This window comes from Pan paniscus, chromosome 9 (assembly GCF_029289425.2).
Source record: "Pan paniscus chromosome 9, NHGRI_mPanPan1-v2.0_pri, whole genome shotgun sequence".
Lineage (NCBI taxonomy): Eukaryota > Metazoa > Chordata > Mammalia > Primates > Hominidae > Pan > Pan paniscus.
In genome coordinates, this window is record NC_073258.2 from 105854478 (window position 1) to 105873793 (window position 19316).

Here is a 19316-nt window from a genome sequence, read left to right on the forward strand (position 1 = left end):
TTAATGTCCTGAAAAGAGGTAGAAACGTCTTGTCAAAGTCATCCTTTCAGTGCTGGGCATCTGTGCTTTATCATCTGGCTGCTCAAATGAAAGTCGAACCCGAAAGAGAAAGGAAAGTCTAGAGACCGGTTTTTCTGAAAAGTTTGTTGACTCATGCCAAAAAGACTACAACAAATGTAGCAAAATAAGTGACAAAAACAAAAAGTACTTGTATCTGCAACAAGTATAGCCACGTGCTTATCTAAGCATTGAATGACCTCCTTGGGGCTTTTTAAATCTGTGGTTGGATCTAATAGCCATGAGGGACACAGGCAAATTAGAGTCCACTCATTTGTCTCTGCAGGTCAGGGGGAGGGTGAAAATAAATGATTGTTTTATTGAGGCTGTGGGTCTTAATAGATTGGATTTGGCTCCCAGGCTTGTGCACTCTCCAAAGAACTTCAAAACTCTTTTGGAAAGAAGGGTATTATTGGAGGATAAACATGTCTGGATCTGCTTTCTATGCTTCCAATTGCAATAGCCAAGCATTCAGGGAATTAGAGTGAAAATAGCATCCACCAGAGCCCTACCTTGCAGAAAATTTCCTCCACATCACAGGAACAGGCATATTCTTGCAGATGTTCAATGAGTCTCGTAATAAAAACAGAGCCCTGTGTGGGATGTCTCCAAGAGACATTATCTGTTGATAAAGCACATTTTACATCTCAAGACTGGCTCTTGCCTGAAGAAAGAGAAGAAACTCTAGTATTTCTGCTCCAGCTGAGGCATGTTTTGGAATTCATCTATTTTCCATACACTTCATTGTAATTTTAATGAATCCATTTGAAGCTCAGTGAGTGTATTTTTACTTATACTCTAACCGGTGCTGTATATGTTGCAGGCATTAAGATGACATAGTCCCTGAGTTCACACAGTCGTAAATTTAGTAGAGAGTTAGGAAAAGGCAGAATGGGTTAAAGGGAAGGAATTGGGTTTTGGAAAATAGCTATATACAGAGCTAAATAGAGAACTGTGAATGTCATGTGGAAGGCTGGGACCAAAAGATATTAAAGAACAGTTCTATCTAATGTTAAAGTCTACTATATGTACTCAGACTGGAAATGTATGTTTTTGGTGTGTGTCTTTTCATTGTTTTTGATCATTGAAAAAATATAGAGTTCTACATCAGGGCATGTTCAAGACAATATAGAACCAAACTTCTTCTGAAAGAAGATATCTCATTGTACAAAATATTATAGAAAATTTAACTATTTGAGCAGGGGCTGGGCGTTTGGGCCAGAGGTGACCAAGAGAATGCAAGTCCTCTCAGGAAACTGCCATACAAGGTGGATGAAAGCATTCAAGTGATCTTTATTTAAACCTTGCTAAGAAAAGTAACTGGATTAAGTTCTACGATGAAAACATTTTAAATAACACCAGTCCTTTAACGTGTACTTCTTTCTGTGTCATGTGCAATATTTCACATATATTAATTTATTTAATCCATAGAAAAATGATATTTATATTCATATATTTTAGTGAGCAATTCAAGGAAAGCCCAGGGATAAAAAAGTGGAGCTAGTTTACAAAGTACTAAATGACTAGATGAGTCAATAATAGCAAGATTCTTACTGCAAAGCATACCTTTAGAATAATGCATATATATTCTGCTTTATATACTTCATGCTTCTAGGTAAAACCCACTTTAATTTAGGGGACCAAAGTTCCTTGCTTGCTATTCTACTTTGCTGAACACTGCTCCTACTCATCTCCTGTGAATACTTGATGTCGGGGCCTATTGGTCCATTGAATGATCTCAACATGGAGGACCTTTCCTATGCAGAGTCAGATTCTAATGTGCTACAGCGCGGATCATCTTCCATTTAATTCTCGTTATCTCTCACAGTTCTAAAATATTTTGCAACAGAGAGGAGTTCATTAATTACTAACTCAATGAAAAGATGTGCTTACTTGCTCTCTGTGGATAAAGAGAATTGTGTGTATGACTTGGAACAAAGCTTTGGTTTGTGTTCAAAAATCTTATCTAAAGTTCTGTACACTTATGTACCCTCTAGTGGGTGGTTGTGGGTTTTTCTATTGATAACACCCACAAAGATATTCTGTGTACAAGAAACCTGTTACCTGATGCGGAAGAGCAGAAAGCAATAAAATCCTTCTCTATGTGGGCTTTCTTAACAGCATCATCCTCAAAATCTCCCAGAGTTGGTAAAGATATATTTTCAGAGACTCATAATGAATCTTTTACCAACACCACACCATGGTTCTCTGGCAAGACAAAATTTGGTTTGTTACTACTACCAATGGCTGAGAGGACAACATTCTCCTCTTAGCCTCTGTTCAATCATATTTATCAATATATTTGTTCTATCATTAATTCACTTACACATGCACACATACATTCAAGTAACAATCTTTTCGACAATTCTTATTTCTTCTAACACTCAAACAAATTTTAAAAACAACCAAACATCAAAGTCTCAGGATTGAAAATGAAACAAATATCCACCAACCAGTCATACAATTCACAGAAGCCACATGTTGAATGATGACACTACGTTTTCTTTGACATTAATAAACAGACACAAACTGAAAAATCCTGGATCCATACAGATGAGGACAGCATTAGAATGTCTGGTGTTCTCAAGGACATCAGCACTCACCACCACAGCAGGCCTCGAAGATGATCACCTTGGGTTTGTCCTTCAAACTTGGGCAGTTCTTGCTATTCAACATTTTAAATATTTCATTGAGTTGTAATATATCAGGGACTTGTTCAGAGTACTTCTTCCCACAAATGCCTTCCCGAACACCATGAGACAAGAACACCAGGAAGGTGCTGTCAGAGGTCTTGTGCTCTGGGCGGTGAGCAAATGCCTCCAGCTCTGTAGTCATTTTCTGAAAGAGACCATACCACTGATTTTGGACTATGTAATTAACTCTCATGGCACCTTGGAAAGCCAATAAATAAATACTTAAGGATTTCTTAAGGAATTCCATGACAAACAATGGAGTGCCAAAAAAACTTTAAGTCTTAATTTCGAGAAAGTTGAAGGAAGTTGTTTTAGGAAGTCATTCAGAGTTATCTTGCAGAGAGAACGTGGCATTACTGAGTTAAACAAACAAACAAACGAAAACAAAATCAAAAACAAAAAACTAAACAAAAAAAAAAGCACTTCACAATTAAGTTAAACCAGGCTTATGCTGAATGACTCTGATGTTTCAAGGGAACTTGTAGCATCCAGCACCCTCCCATGGCAAGTTTATATTTTATATTATCAAAAGATTACATTTCTTGGTCCTACAACCAAGCTTTCTAATATTATTTAGTTATAGGAAGGGCATGACCATTCTCTCTAAGGTGTAATAGACCTTACCCAAGCAATGAGATTTCTTTTCACGTCCACCTTGTACCCCAGATTTTGCAGCAGCATCGTCATGCCTATGATGTCAACCTCAGCTCCCATTATTTTAGAAAGACTATCAAACTCTTCGTTGCAGATAATGAGAGCAAGACGTGTGCGGCTTGACTTGCCCATTATTGGATAAATCTGTAGGAAATGCAGTTTGGATGAGCAGTAATTTATTCTCTGTAATTTAATATTCCCCTGGCAAATTTATGACTATTTACCCTTTCTTAATTCTATCAAGATACCAAATCCCATGGACTATACATTGAAAATGGCTAATGGAATTGAGTGCTACTTCAAGAGTAGGCATAGAAATTGCAAATGCCCAGATGGCAGGTGAACTACTGGCTTCATTGCTCTTGATAGGTAGGATTTTGAAAAATGCACAAGCTTTGAAGCAAGAATGATTGAATTCTAAAACTGATTGCTCCAATTTCTGATTGTTTTTCTTTTCACAAAATATTTAACAATCCCATGTCTCAGCTTCTTGATCTCTAAAATGTTTTTTTAAGGTTAAAAATTATGTATTATCATAGAATGCTTAGAACACTGGCCACTGTTAGTGAACATTCAATAGCTGTCATTGTTGATGTTATTTATCCAGGAGTTGGGTGCAATTAGGAACTGTTTCTATAAACCTGGGATTCTAGGATACAGGAAATTTTTTTTTTTAAGTAAGGGAAGCAGAAGTACGATTCTCCATTGAGAACAGCTCTAAGAAAAAGCCACTGCATTTTAGAATCACCACAAGTATATCTTTCACCCCACTCTATCCTTATGTTCTGAGCATGGCACCTCTGTCAAATTTTCTTTCCATATCCTTTTAGCTTCGTCTAGGGAGCAAAGCTTGACGCTTCCTCCTGAGCCTGTGGATGTAGGCATAGCAGGGTTGTCCCACACTGGCACTGCCTGAGGAGTCGCAAGAGTCAAAGAATATCATGAACATTGGCATCCCTCTTTGTTCTGCTTTGTGTTTCTTACAGCCTCACCTAAGGATGAAGCCATGAAAGTGGAAATGCATTCTTAGGAAGACAATCCTGATCTTTCACCGCTGAGTAATTTCACTGCTAATGGAGTACATTTCCAGCCAGAGAATTCCAGGTGTGCAATACAGGGATCTCCTTTCATATTTCAGGATCAGTATTTTCACAAATATTGCAGATAAAAATGTAGAAAGGAAGATTTTCAAGGCCATGCATGATAAAATGCTCAGAAAACAATCAAATGTGTAAGATCAAATAGTTAGAATATAAATTTATTTCAAAAGATTTGAACCATAGAACAAAATTTAATGGGAGGCAGTCTTAATTAAAGCTACTAAAAATTTCTGAGAGATATGCTTATGTTTTTATTTATTTACTTAATGGAAATGGTAGTAAGCACTAGGAATATTTTGTTAATGAACCCTTGTCCTGTCCTTCAGGATCTCTTCCTACTATGTCCATGTATGGAAGGAGGAGATTGTTAATTATATGAACTAGAATGAATATAAAATAGTATGATAAATGCTAACATCAAAGAGCACACTAGATGGATTTATAGCACTTAACATTGACTGCACAGACCTATGAGGAAATGTTTTCACAGAGTTTATATGAGAAAATCCTTGAGACTTTTACTTCATCACAGGTTCAACACCATCTGACAATGTGATCACTTGTTAGAGAAGTTAATGTAATCTTTGTTTCAAGATAGAAATGAGTTTTCTAGATTTGTGGAGTATCTTTTAGAAACTATTAAGTCAAGAAAATAATATTTAATTTTGAAAACAAGGTTGAGAAACTGTTATACAATCAGTTAGACAAATAAAGGCAGCATGAAGTGTGGTGACATAGGGAAGAAATAATTAGAATGGATATATTGGAGTAAACTATACAATAATAATTTGATAGAATAAATGTTTGGTTTCTTGAGAAAGAAGAATGAAAACAATATAAAAAAACAAAATAGAAATATATGGGTTATTTTTGAGGTAATTTTTCTTAGTGAAAATACAGTATTTCATTACATAGTGAATATCCCAGGCTCTAAAACATTTAAGGATACATTCATGAATTAATCAACCTTAATAAATTCAATAGAGTAATGCCTGACCTTGATAAAAAAATGTGCATTTCTAGCCTCTAAATTGTTTCTAAATAAAAAAGGGCCCTTGATGAATAGGGTTTTTTTAATGAAATAGAAGTAGAAATGCAGACACAGTTCCAAATTTGGGAGAAGAATCTATAAAACTTGGCCATGGCTTGAATATCGGAGATGCGTGAAAGGAAAGGGGCCAAGATGGGTTTCAAGTGCCTGGTTTGAACAACTAGTGATGGTGACACCAACAACCGAGTTACACAAAACTGGAAGAGAAGCAAGGTGTGGAAGAATGGCATGTTCAGCTCTGATATTGTTTAGATAAAGGTGTCTCTGGAAGATGTTAGGGAATATTTCAGTAGGCTTAAATGATGAAGTTTGGTACTTATTTGGGTGATCAGGATTTGAGACACAGATTCTGAATTTTTAATATAAACATAGATAGTGAAGCTGTGGGGACAATTGCTGCAAAAGCAGAATAGATTACAAAAAGAAAATTATATGATCACTCTGTGGGAATTCTCCATAGCCCCTTTAACTGTGGTTCATTCTACAACATTAATGTCAAAGAAGACAGGGTTCAAAGAATGCTCTTCCTTTAAAAACAGCATTACCTAGGAGGAAGTACTACTTGAGAGTCTCGTGTAGTAAGATGACTTCCAGATGTTGGACCAGAAAAAGAAGGACATTGAAATAGTCACTTATCATCTCTGGAAAACTTTACCCTAATGCCTACAACACTCCCCACTAAAGATTCCTCCCACAACCCTAACTGAACGACATTAAATAACGCTCAAGATGGTCTTTAATTTAGAGAGTGGTGGGGGGTATAAAATGAAAGAGACGTTTTCAGAAAAATATGATATTTATTACATATAGATGAAAACATAAACTTATCCCATGTCTGCTTAGACAGGCATAAGCTTCCTCTAACTCTTAAAAAAATAAAAAAATTTAAAAAAAAAAAGGCTTTTACTTTGAAAGAACATCTGCCTCTGAAGTGGCTTTGGAAAGTACCACAGAGACCAGTAACTAGGAGTCCGCCAGAACTCTCATCCTCACCATGTGGTAGGTCCAAGGGATCACAAGAATGGGCCAGCTCATTTCCTGAGCACTGTATCAGGTCCTAAGGGGGCTGCAAATGGAGGCAGTCCAGGGCTCACAGCATGATCCACAGCCTGATAACAGGCAAGTGGGTGATCTTACTCAAAAGAAAATGAAGGAGGCAACTGGACGAAAGAGCCAACATGAAATCCTTACTTTTCTATAATCATTCAATGTATTATCTGAGTATATCGTCATTTCTGAAATATAATTTATGCTACTTGGAGGGCAAAATTTTGGAGAGAAGTACAAAATGTAGTTAATTACAGACTTAAAGCTTCTTGTCAAACAACTACATAAGTGCCTGGGTACAGCCTGGACTCAAAAATACTAAATCCATCAATAAATATTGTGCCTCACCAGGAACAGTGGAACATATAGTGTGAAGCTTTTTAGGTAGTTCTCATGACCTTCAGGAAATTAGCTACCACGTACTCAGAACAGGAAATGAGCTTTAATCAGAAGAGGGCCACTGAGGATGAAGGAACAGAAACGAAGGATAGTCAAGGGATACGCAGTAGGGCCCCTGCTAGAGAAATATTGCCCAAAGCCAGAGATAAGAAAGTTTTCTGCAACTTAACCTGACTAGTAAAGACATCACATGGTAGTCACAATGACAGGCCCTAGGTGAACTTGAGTGTGAGTCACTGACCCTTACCTGCTGAGAGTCCCAGCGTCCCTGCCAGGTACCTGTCTTCTTCACAAATGTATGTGATGCAAATTTCACATGCCCGTGCCCCTTTCTGAAAAACAGCGTCAAGCAAAGCTCGGGCCTTATCCATAACTGTAACATTTTCACATTTTACTATCTCTGTGTCTTCCTGGCTCAGCACATTTGTCTCCAATAATTCATCCGGTAAGCCATTTATTGTACCTTCACCCAATGAATTGATAAGCAGCCATCTCTTCTTCAGGAGGATCATGTCTGTTTGGAGGACAAGGATTTCTCACATCAGGAAAACAGCCTCATATTCTTCTCATGTCACCAACAGAAAGTGACCTCATTTAGATTTCATCAGTGAAATGTCCCCCTCCTCACAGTTGGGTAATCCCTCCTCTTACTTTATCGCTGTCCTACTTGTTTCCCTCAGTAGTCTCCATACATGTGCATGGAGTGGACTGAAGACTGAGTTTACCATTTCCACATCAGTCCCTGGAAAGCGGAGATCATCCTCTTATGTTCCATGTTTATTTAACTCAGAATAATAAAGTAATGAAACAGAAATAGCCTATTTCATTTAGGAACCACTGCTGCTAGTACTCCTCCTGTGCCAATTCTGTAGCCTCTGCCACACTTACAACATGTAAGAGTTTAAATAAGATTGCAAAATGACAACAGGCTGCTCCTAAAACCTCAGTTCCTTTCTGGGCTTGCCTTTCCTTTCTAAAGGCTGAAAGAGTCAACTAGTTTCTTCTCTCCTCCCTCTCCTCCCTCTCCCTCACTTCTGCTCACGTAAACTTCCACAGATACTAATTATAGCTTCCAAAAGAGCCAGCGCCTTCCACAACTCTTTCCTCCCAGGGACCTGTTTTTGGGACAGTAAAAGACTCACCGGCCATGCTTTTCTCTCCTCCCTTCTTGTGTGAGCTGAAACTGAAAGCATGCTTCACCTTTCTTTTCACCTTCCTTTTATACCTTTTTGGCAGGGCGTGTACACGTATTGGGAAACAACCACTGCACATGCATACGCATGCCTTTTTTTAATTTTTTCATATTTTTAATAGAGTGAGAATCACATTCCTGAACTCTAGACTGCAACAGAGAGTGTATCTTTGGGAAATTTTCTTCACCAGCTTTTGGAACAGGTCAGGGTAAGAGGGGAATGCGGCTTGGAGAATAATGACAAAGTATGTGTACAATTAAACTCACACAGTGAAGAGTTTCTCATTCATTAGAAAACTTGATGGAGAAAAGTAACACAACCTTTAGAGAATTTGAACCCCTACTCTTCTGGGCCCATTTCACAGTCTAGGGAAAGTCATGGGAAATGTATGTCCCTGTGAAGCAATTTTACTTCAAGAAATGAACACATTTTTCACAAAAATTAAAGCTTTTCCTATTTAATGTCCTTACTTTTCAGATTTTTTTTTTCTGATACAGAATTTTATTCTGTCACACAGGCTGGAGTGCAGTGGCACTAACATGGCTCACAGCAGCCTCCACCTCCCCAGGCTCAGATGATCCTCTCAGGTCTGCCTCCCAAGTAGCTGGGAACACAAGCACATGCTACCATGGCTGGATAATATTTTTATGTTTGTAAAGACAAGGTCTCCCTATGTTTCCTAGGCTGTTTTTGATATTCTGCACTCAAGCAATTCACCCACGTTGGCCTCCCAAACTGCTGGGATTACAGCTGTGAGCCACCCACCCATCCTGGATGGCTTTCTTTTGAGGAACATTACCTCATAGAGGCCTGGAGCACAGGATCTGGACTCAGAATGTTGAACTTAGCATCTTAAACTTCATTTCTTGGGCAAGAAATTGAACTTCCCTATGCATTAGTTCCTCTGCCTGTGAAATAATTTTAATAATAGTACATACCTACACATTGAGCATTAAGTGAGAGAAAATGTACAAAATGCATGGAACATTGCCTGGCAAATGGTAAGCAGATAATGAGTGATATTACTATAATTAATACAAATATTTTACATTAGAAAAATCAAGGATAATTATTTGCAGATTATCCAGCTAAGTTTATCTTTTGTTAGACTCTTCAAGCAGTGCATCTAGTCATTCAGTCAACAAATATATATGGACGATATGGTTCTAGGAGCCAGGGGTTCAGTCAAAACATATCATGGTCATTTCCCCCTTGCTCTCACATACAAGAGGGGAAGACAAACATGAAGCCTGGTATGTAGTATGTAACTGGAATATTCAGAATGTGCAAATATGGCAAGTGATGAGAAGAATAAGAAATTAATTGGAGAAATGGGAGACAAAATATTTTAGGACTCATGAAAACTGTAGAATGAGAAGCCAGAGAAGGCCAGAAGAGGTCTCTGTCTTTGCAAGCACATGTTCAATTGATAATTCCAGAAATAAACTCAATGCGGCCAATTTATTTTATGAACCTCTTTGATGCAAGTTGGACTAATAAAAAAAATGCAGACAGTACTTTACATTTATCAATTTCTTTAACAAAAACTTTCTTGTGTTATTACCTTGTTATCTTTGGAGAATAAGGACCAGGAGTCACAAAAACATCCACCTTTTGACATGTGGGCCACCAATGTTACTTCCTGTGCTCTAAGCGATGAGTTAAACGTGTTTAGGTTAGACTAGAATGCACTGTGTAGAAGGAAAATGATATGGCTTTTAACCTAAGGGCTTTCTCATGATTTTTTTTTTTATCTTTACTTTGTCAATGACCTAGTCAGATTGCAGCAAAATCTTGAGCTCCTTGACAGTGGGAGGATTTGGAGCATGGAAGAAAGTAGAAATTACCTGTGCATCACTTCTCTTCCATTCATTTACTTTTACATTTATGTACTGATTCTTTTATTTTCTCTATTAACTTAAGGATTTCACACATAGTTTTCTCCCCCAGGCAGAGCCATGAATCAGTGAGTTAAAGTATGACAAAATGGCATCCAGGACACAGAAGCCATGACTAGACCATGTATCTGGGGATGTAGAACCATGAGCCATGAGTCTTTTGTCCTGGGAAGCTAAACATTGAGCCACTAGATTGCAAGGTCTCACTGTTTCCTCAAAAATGAAGATGTCACAAACTGGCAACAACTCAATATCCAATTCAGGAGCATAAGTAAACAATTTGTGCTATACACATACACTGAAATACTATTCAGTCACAAAAGAAAAAAATACTAATTTATGCAGTAACATGGATGACAACATTATGATTTCATGATGAGTGAAAGAAGCCATATACAAAGGAACACATATCCTGTGATTCCAATTAAATAAGGTTTATATTAGAAATAACTAATGTATAGTGGTAAAAATTTAATCACTACTTATCTTAGGAGGAAGTGGCAGGAAATTGAGGACAATGGGCATGAAGAACTTTCTGGGGTGAGAAAATCGGGCAAAGTTTTATCTTTACTTTGGCAATGACTTAATCCATTTGCAGCACAATCTTGTGCTCCTTGCCACTGGGAGGATTTGTAGCATGAAAGAAAGCAGAAATTGCCTGTAAATTACTTCTCTTCCAATCATTTGCTTTTAAATTTATTTACTGATTCATTTATTTTTTCTATTAACTTTGATGCGAAGGTTTCTTCCCCAGATAGAGCCAGGAACCACTGAGTTGAAGCATGCCAAAGCAGCATCCAGGACACAGAAATCATGACTAGACCATATATCTGGGGATGTAGAACCATAAGCCTTGAGTCTCATGTCCTGGGAAGCTAAACATTGAGCAACTAGATTGCAAGGGCCCACTGTTCCTCAAAAATGGAGATGTCAAAAACTGGAAACAACTCAATAACCAATTCAGGAGCATAAGTAAATAATTTGTGCTATATACATACACTGAAATGCTGTTCAGTCATAAAAGGGAAATATTACTAAGATATGTAATAATATGGATGAAAAAACTTCTGCATTCATTATGAGTGAATGAAGCCATATAGGAGGGAACACATACCCTGGGATTCCAATTATATAAAGTTCTAAATTAGAAAAAAACTAACGTATATTGATAGAAATTCAATCACTACTTATCTAAGGGGGGAGTTTTTTCTTCTTAGTCAACTGAATTTTTTTTTCCATTTTTTGTCTTGCCACTTTTAATGCACACATGAGAGGCCCTAAAATAACTTCTGGTAGCCTGGGACTCTGTGGGAAAAACAGAGGAGGCAGCATAGACCTCGTTTTGGGAAAAAAAACAGCAAAAAGCAAACAAACAAACAAACAAAAATGCTCTGTTTTCTTCCTGAAACCCCAGGAATAAAAAGTAGATAGATCCCTATCAAAATCAAAGGCTCTGTTCTGTTTTGCATTGTGTTATCTGACAGTTTGAGTTTTGGGGGGGATCAGAAATTACTTTGCATTATGAGAGAGCTTTGGTATGTAATAACTAGGTAGGAAATATATTTAATGGATGGCCAAGAGTATTTTTGGAGGGATACTTGGCTCTTTGCACACTTGGATTAGAGAAACATGCACTTGGCCACCTGGAAGATATGGAAACATCCTTACCCCTGACTGAGAGATGAGATTCCCATCGGGGATGGGCTGATTTCAAAATGGGCTGATTGGTTTTAGGTTGCCTTGCAACAAAATGCAGGGTAGAAGCACCACACTGTCTTCTCCGGTAGTATTTTCCTCCTTTTGGGGATCAAGCATCCAGTATAAAATGACACCCTTAATTCTGGAGATCTGTCTTTCCCTTCAGCTGTGGATGCTTATTTAGCTCAGAAAAAAGTGCATGCTTTCCTGACCCTGTTCCTCCAAGGGCTCCACCCTGAAGCTAGTAATCCAATTTAAAGCTGGCAAATGAAAAATCTTACAAGCCCGGAGTTTTCTGTCTGTGTATTTATATAAACTTCTGTAATTCTGATATTATTTAGTGTACTTTATTAGTAATTATCATTGTTATGTAAAATTGTGGGATGTCACAGAAGTAAGCCAAATTCCTAGTCAATTGTAACTTTAATAGTGTCTATAGGCTTTTGTCATCAACAGATATTTTGTCTTGCTTTGGTCCTTTTCAAATGGCAGTTTATAATCAGATATAGGACTTTGAATGCAGGTGTCAGATAACTTTAAAACTTGTTCTATTGGAATGGAGGAAAAAATGAAACTTCTAGGACTCTCATGAAGACCTTATATGTTAAATATCGCTAATCCTTTTGTTTTCAGAGTCAAGATAACTTATTTCTTTAGAGCTATTTGCAACTTTTAACAAGTGAGTAAAATATGCTCTGGTGAAAAAATTTTGAACCATCTTTGTTTCTCTCTACCTGATTTCTCCAGAATTTGGAAGCTATTTGTAAGTATTCACAATTTATGGGAGCATAGTTAATTGCATAAGTGCAATAAGATTTTTTTTTTTTTGTAACAGGACACAATCGGAGAAATTGGCTGTTTTATCAAGGCTTTGAGTGGAATGCTGTGCTTCTTTTAAAGAATCGAAGTTGACTCATAGAAACAATGAAATCCCTTGGGGAATCTGGCTTCATACCTTGTCTACACAGAGTCCTTGTACAAGTTTCTTGATCTCTGGTAAGTGAAGAATATCACTGTCTAACAGGTTCAGGAGCTCCAATTTATCCTGGGACCTTGAGAAGAGAGGAATTTACCCAACTCATAGGTATTTGAGTGTACGAACGCATGGCTGGGCTCGGCTCTTAAAAAGTCTTACCTGAGATTGCTCATGGAACAGAGTTCCATCAAAGCCAATTTAAACAAAAAACAGCCTAACTGAAAAATAATTATCTGTTGCACCTTATGCAAATAATCAGGTCAAGTACAGTAAGACTAAAGCTTATTTTTGTAAACAAATTATTTCTATCATAATTTGTTCTTAATAAAAATGGGTCTGGAAAGAGAAAAATTATGCTTTGAAAGAAAATCTATAATACACCTGTTGTTAGCTGTCCTTGAGTTTTTTTTTTTTTCCTGCAGTTTGGAATAAATCCCAAAATATTTGTGGATTAGAAGTCCCTAAACTAGTGCTTTTAAATCTTTCCTTTTAAAATTCTTTTAGAATCTTTCCTTTTAAAATTGAGAATTGTACTCCTTATCCTAGGATTTGTTTTATACCTTACAGGAGGCTGTTCTCTTGAATACTGTAGGAAACCTACAAGGACAATACTAATGTTTTTGCCATGTAAGCATTGGAAGCCCAGCCAGGCCTGCATAAGTATGGTCTGGCAGTTGCAAAGCAGTTCCAGTCTTCTCACCTTGGGGTTCACTCCAATTTCCACTATGTCCCCTGTCAGCAGGTGGAAGCCAGTGTGATCAACAGCCTTTTCCCATCTTCATAGCCTACATCTTAAGATTAAGCTGTTATAAAACCTAAAGGAAGGGATTGAAACCGCCTTTATAATATTGCAACTGAGGAAATTATGACAGTGAAAGAAATCAGACCTAACCAACTCCATCTTGCTTCTAACACTTAAGCTGTCCTTCTTCATTCCTGGGCATAGGCTGAACTAACTTTGGGAAGGAATTCAGTTCATGGTTTGACTGTGAAACAAAAACAGCCCTTTCCCAAAAAGACCCCCTTCTTGCCTGGGGTCCAGTCTGCCTTTGCAGGACTAACAAATTAGCTACAAGATTAAAAATTACAATTTAAGGGTGATGCAACCTCTGGCTCCTAGAGTCTGAACGTCCCCAACATGCTCCCGGGGATAGTATCACTATTGTGAAACCTAAGATCAGCACTTAAGATATTTTTCAGACACTGCACTCAGTGGATCAGCTGACACCACCCAGACCCATAATCTAACCCAACCAGGCTGCCATCGCACCCAGGAAGATAAGACAGCAAGAAAACCTCACTTTGACACCCTATGATTCCATCTCCCACCTAACTAATCAGCACTCCCTACTTCCCTAGCCCTTACCTGCCAAATTATCTTTAAACATTCTGATTTCTGAATGCTCGGGGAGACTGATTCAAGTAATAACAAAACTCTGATCACCCACACAGCCGGCTGTGAGTCAGTTACTGTTTCCTGATTGCAATTCCCCTACCCTAACAAATCAGCTCTGTCTAAGCAGTGGGCAAGGTGAACCCATTGAACAGTAACAAATTCTTAATAGCAAACCAGGTGAGTTTGATTTCATTTAACAGATGATAAGTGCACATTGGAAGTTTCAAGCAGAAGGAAGGCATATTCATTCCCCTATCTATTCAGGAATATATATATATTGAGTCAGAGTTTCACTCTTGCTGCCCAGGCTGTGGTGCAATGGCGCAATCTCGGCTCACTGCAACCTCCGCCTGCCGGTTTCAAGGAATTCTCCTGGCTCAGCCTCTCAAGTAGCTGGGATTACAGGCATGTGCTACCATGCCCAGCCAATTTTTTTATATTTTTAGTAGAGACAGAGTTTCACCATGTTGGCCAGGCTAGTCTTGAATGAGTGATCTCAGGTGATCCATCCACTTTGCCCCTCCAAAGTGCTGGGTTTACAGGCGTGAGCCACAGCGCCTGGCCCCATTCAGGAATATCTAATGATCATCATTTCTTAAAACTTACTCTGCTAGTATTAGGGGTACCATTTTGGAAACATGTTTGTACACTTTAAAGCTTGCAGTCAAGTGGATAGATATGCAAATAAGTAAAATGAAACATTTTATAAGAATGTACATAATGAGCAGATACTCAATAAAAGCATAGGTAAAGTGTGTCGTAGGTGGAAGATAGCTCTCCAGAGAAGAGAGGGCTGGGCACTGAAACCAGAAGGACTAGTAGGAATTTGTCCATTGAACAACTGTGGGTTGGTCTCCTGGCAGAGAGCAGTGTGGGAAGAAGCACAAAGGCTTGAATGTCTGGTATAACCACAAAACTGGGAGAGCTGGGCTTTAGAAGGAATATAAATGTGAAGCCAGGACTGAAGTAGGAGTGATCAGAGGCAGGGCAAGTATTTGAAGATGTTTGCAGAAAGGTAGAGTAATGGCAGAGTTTGAGAGTCACGCCAACCTGAGATCACTCCTCTCAACAGACTTTTGACCTAAAGCATATTTTGAAGGGATTCTCTAAGTATCCCCTTCAACTATAATATGGCAATAATAGCACAACTGTATTGATTGGTTTTAAATATTAAACCAGAGAGAGTACTTTAAATAGCTATCATATGGTAAGTATTTTTTAAAGAGACGGTTATTACAGATTATTTTTTGTTATAATAATCACTGAATGAAATCTGCAGTGGTAATAAAAATGGAAGGAATCAATTAGAGGAAAAAACTCATCAGGACCATAGTTTAGGTTCCCAGTAAAGTGATGTAATGCTTAAACACATTATAGGATACAATTCCTCAGGAGTTTAAGGTAACAATAGCTGACTATACTTAGTTGTTTATAATTACCAGATCATGACTTGTTTTTGACTAGTGGTTTTCAATTTTTCCCATCTATTATCTAATGATCCTTTGATTCTGGAGATTAGTTAAATGTTGTGAGGTGAGACATAAACCCCGGATAGAATTGCTCTATAGGGAGAATCAAAGTAATAAAGAAACTCAACAACAAAGAAATATGAGTGAAGTAAATACAGTAATTTTGTTATGAAGCTGAAATCATGCTTTATAAGGATTAATGGAGAAATGAATACACGTTTCAGAAGGTGGAAAAACTTGTCTGAAAGTTCAGATTTTTTTAAAAAAAGGCAATAAGGAGCCACTGTATGTCCCTGAGCAAAGTTAATTACATTAATAGATCACTAGCAGATAAGCAGAGAGAGTTAAATAACTGGTCAACTTTATTAATAACACTAATCTGTAGACAAACCTATGCCAGGTCAGTTCCATAAGAATTATCTGCAGATCTTCAAAAGGCAATAAATGCCTGCAGGATATTTAAGACAGAGCTATTCAGAGTGAGGAAGGGGGTAGTGATCAGACTTTTTTAATATGATTACAGATTACTGTGATATGTTATAAGGTTTAGAATCCACTGATCTAGTCCAATTTCTCCCTTTTCCTGTGAGGAGAATGAAGCCAAAGAAGCGTTATGACCTGCTGGAATACTAGCTGCCTAAGTAACTCATGACTATCCCTTAGGCTTTTTCAGCGTCGTTATATAAGAGGAGACCCGAAAGTTGTGTGCAGAATAGATTGGAGAGTTAAGTCCTGGAGAGAGGGAGACCACTTAAAAACAACAGCAGCAACCACACAAATGTGATAGTTACCTATGAAATATTGCATTAAAGTAGTCAGTACCTCGACCAGAGAAAGGGGGAAAAATGGAATCACTTTAAACAGACCAAGGATATAATTCACAATAAGAGATGGCAAAGAGGTTAACAATTCAGAGGCTCTCAGGTCTGATTCTGGGAGGAATGTTTACGATCTGGGCAATTAATTTGGAATCAAGAGAAAGATTTCAGAGTGCATTTTGCAACTTCTAGACTTGTCTTACACAAATAACTTCCTCTACCTTTCTTTACTCTCCCTTTGATTACCAGAAGCTGAAAGAAAGGAATTAACTTCTTTCTGGCTCAAAGACCTCTGGAAAACTATGATCTCCTTCAGTATCTCTAACACCAGGTCCTGTGATTCAAACTACACACAACCAGTAAGAAAAAGAATTCAACATGCATGCTAATGGCTCACCTCCTTTCTTGTGTTTATTACACATCAATAAATCAAGTGTTTTCTAAGATCCTACTCCCAAGTTCCTAGTCAGAAAAGGAATCACCTGCCATAGGTAACAGCCTGTGTTCTTTCCTACAGCATTGAAAAGAGCCTCAGACTAACAAATGAAAGGAAACTGTGTATTTCTTTATTGTAAAGGGCAGAAACGTGCAATTACAGATTGTGAAACTGCTGCTTAGAATTCCAGGCTCATTGTAAGGAAGTGCCTTGTCGTCAGCAAGTTGGCATCCAAGTACTGGAACTTAGTTTCTTCCTGTGGGAGGAAAAAAAAAAAGAAAATGACAAAACATTGTCCTGTGGGTTGACACCTCAGCCTGTTTCTTTTCCTTGTTTCCTGTGCCGCCCCTACTTACTCTATCCATCTGTCTCTTCTCTTCCTGAACTCTCAGTTTTTCTTTCTCTGATCACAAAGAACCACAATGACTGAAGGAGTTTAATCTAACAAGTCTTCTTTCGTTTCCTCATAAGAATTAACCAAATAGTTCATATTTCCTGCTTAAACTGTGTTGATGAATCCTCACGATGTCTTCCCCTCTCTGTCTCCCTATGGTCTTAACCTTTTATTGGAGATAGTGCTGAGAGAACCCTCTTCTCTACTCCCTGGCATGCTTTCCTTTTACTACCTAAGATGGTCGTAACATTTAATTTTTACCGAGGGTGAAAGTTCACCTTTGCTTTTTGATATCCCCTGAATGAAAGCTGATTGTAGAAGGAGGCTCAAGCTGTAGTAGAATTAATGTGTGATTATACAAAAGAGATATGCGCAGAAGAACAGTAAGTAAAAGGAGAAAGAAAAAGGCAAGGGATGGCCGAGTAGAAACAGCTCTGGTTTGCAGCTCCAGCAGAGGGAAATACACAAGGCAAGTGATTTTTGCATTTCAAACTGAGGTACCCAAATCCTCTCACTGGGACTATCTAGGCAGTTAGTGCAACCTACAGAAAGCAAGGAGAAGCAGTGTGGGCGGCAGTTCACCCAGGAGCTACATGGGACAAAGGGACCTCCTTCCTTCAGGCAAGGGAGGCAGTGAGGGACTGTGCTACCCACCTGGGGTACTATTTTTTCCAGGATTTTTGCAATCCAGGGCTCAGGAGATCCCCTCGTGAGCATACACCATCAGGGCCTTGGGTCTCAACACAAAACTGGGCAGACCCACGGCTGCTGTTCTGGTTGGCAGCTGTTTGGGCAGGCACTGAGCTGCAGGAGTTTTTACACAGTCCAGCAGCTCCCGGAACTCTAGTGAGGCAGGAGTCCCATCCACTCCCATGGAAAGGGGGCTGAAGCCAGGGAGCAAAATGGCCTCACTCAGCAGGTCCACTCTCACAAAAGCCTGCAAGCTTAGATCCACTGGATTAGAATCCCCACTACCCAGCATAACAGCCTAGATTAGGCCTAAAATGACCGAAGTCCTCACGGGAGGGGCGACTACTGTTACTGCAGCTCTAGTCAGCGGTTTTCCTCTACCAGTGCTAGGGAGGCTGGGCAGATTGGACTGGGCAGCAGTCTTCACAGTGCAGCACAGCCCCTGGAGCAGATCATGGCCAGACTGCTTCTTGAGGTGGGACCGGGATCCATCCCTCCTCACTGGGCAAGGCATCCTTGCAGGAATTCCAGCAACTCCAGCCAGGAGTTTACAGACAAAGCTCTCATTTCCCTGGGTCAGAGCACCTGTGGGGAGGGGTGGCTGTGGTCTCAGATTCAGCCAACTTAATCTTTCCTGCCTGCTGGCTCTGAAGAGTATCAGAGATCTAGACAAGGGGGATTCCCCCAGCCCACTGCACCATCTCTGCTAAGGGATAGCCAGACTCCTTCCTTAAGTTGTTTCCTCATCCTGGGCCTCCTGAGTGGGTTAGACCTTTCAACAGGGGTTGCCAGACACCTTATGCAGGAGAGTTCCAACAGGCATCAGGTCAGTGCCTCTCTGGGACGAAGCTTCCATAGAAAGGAGCAGGCAGCAATCTTTGCTGTTCTGCAGCCTCCATCGATGATACCTAGGTGAACAGTGTCTGTAGTGGACCCCCAGCGAATTGCAGCAGACCTGCAGAAGAGGGGACTGACTGCTAGAAGAAAAACAAAAAACAGAAAGCAACAATAACAACAGCATCAACAAAAAAGACCCTACAAAAATCCCATCCAAAGGTCAACAGCTTCAAAGATTAAAGGTAGATAAATCCACAAAGATGATGAAAAACCAGTGCAAGACCACTGAAAATTCCAAAAGCTGGAATGCCTTTTCTTCTCAAATGATTTCAGCATTTCTTCAGCAAGGGCACACAACAGGGCTGAAGCTGAGATGGATGAACTGACAGAAGTAGGTATCAGAAACTGAGTAATGACAAACTTTGCTGAGCTAAAGGATTATGTTCTAACCCAATGCAAAGAAGCCAAAAACCATGATAAAAGATTACAGGAAATGTTAATTAGAATAAC

At 39.0% G+C, this 19316-nt stretch overlaps 1 protein-coding gene across 1 annotated transcript; it reads right to left on the reverse strand.

The window, feature by feature from the left end:
- Window positions 1-18261, reverse strand: LOC100985973 (caspase-1-like). The gene is given in 10 exon segments (XM_055095156.2): window positions 1-100; window positions 571-679; window positions 2122-2265; window positions 2661-2895; window positions 3375-3548; window positions 4203-4312; window positions 7243-7515; window positions 8044-8116; window positions 12746-12842; window positions 17999-18261. Coding segments are annotated over 10 exon segments (1578 nt in total).
- Between the last annotated feature and the right edge of the window lie 1055 nt (window positions 18262-19316).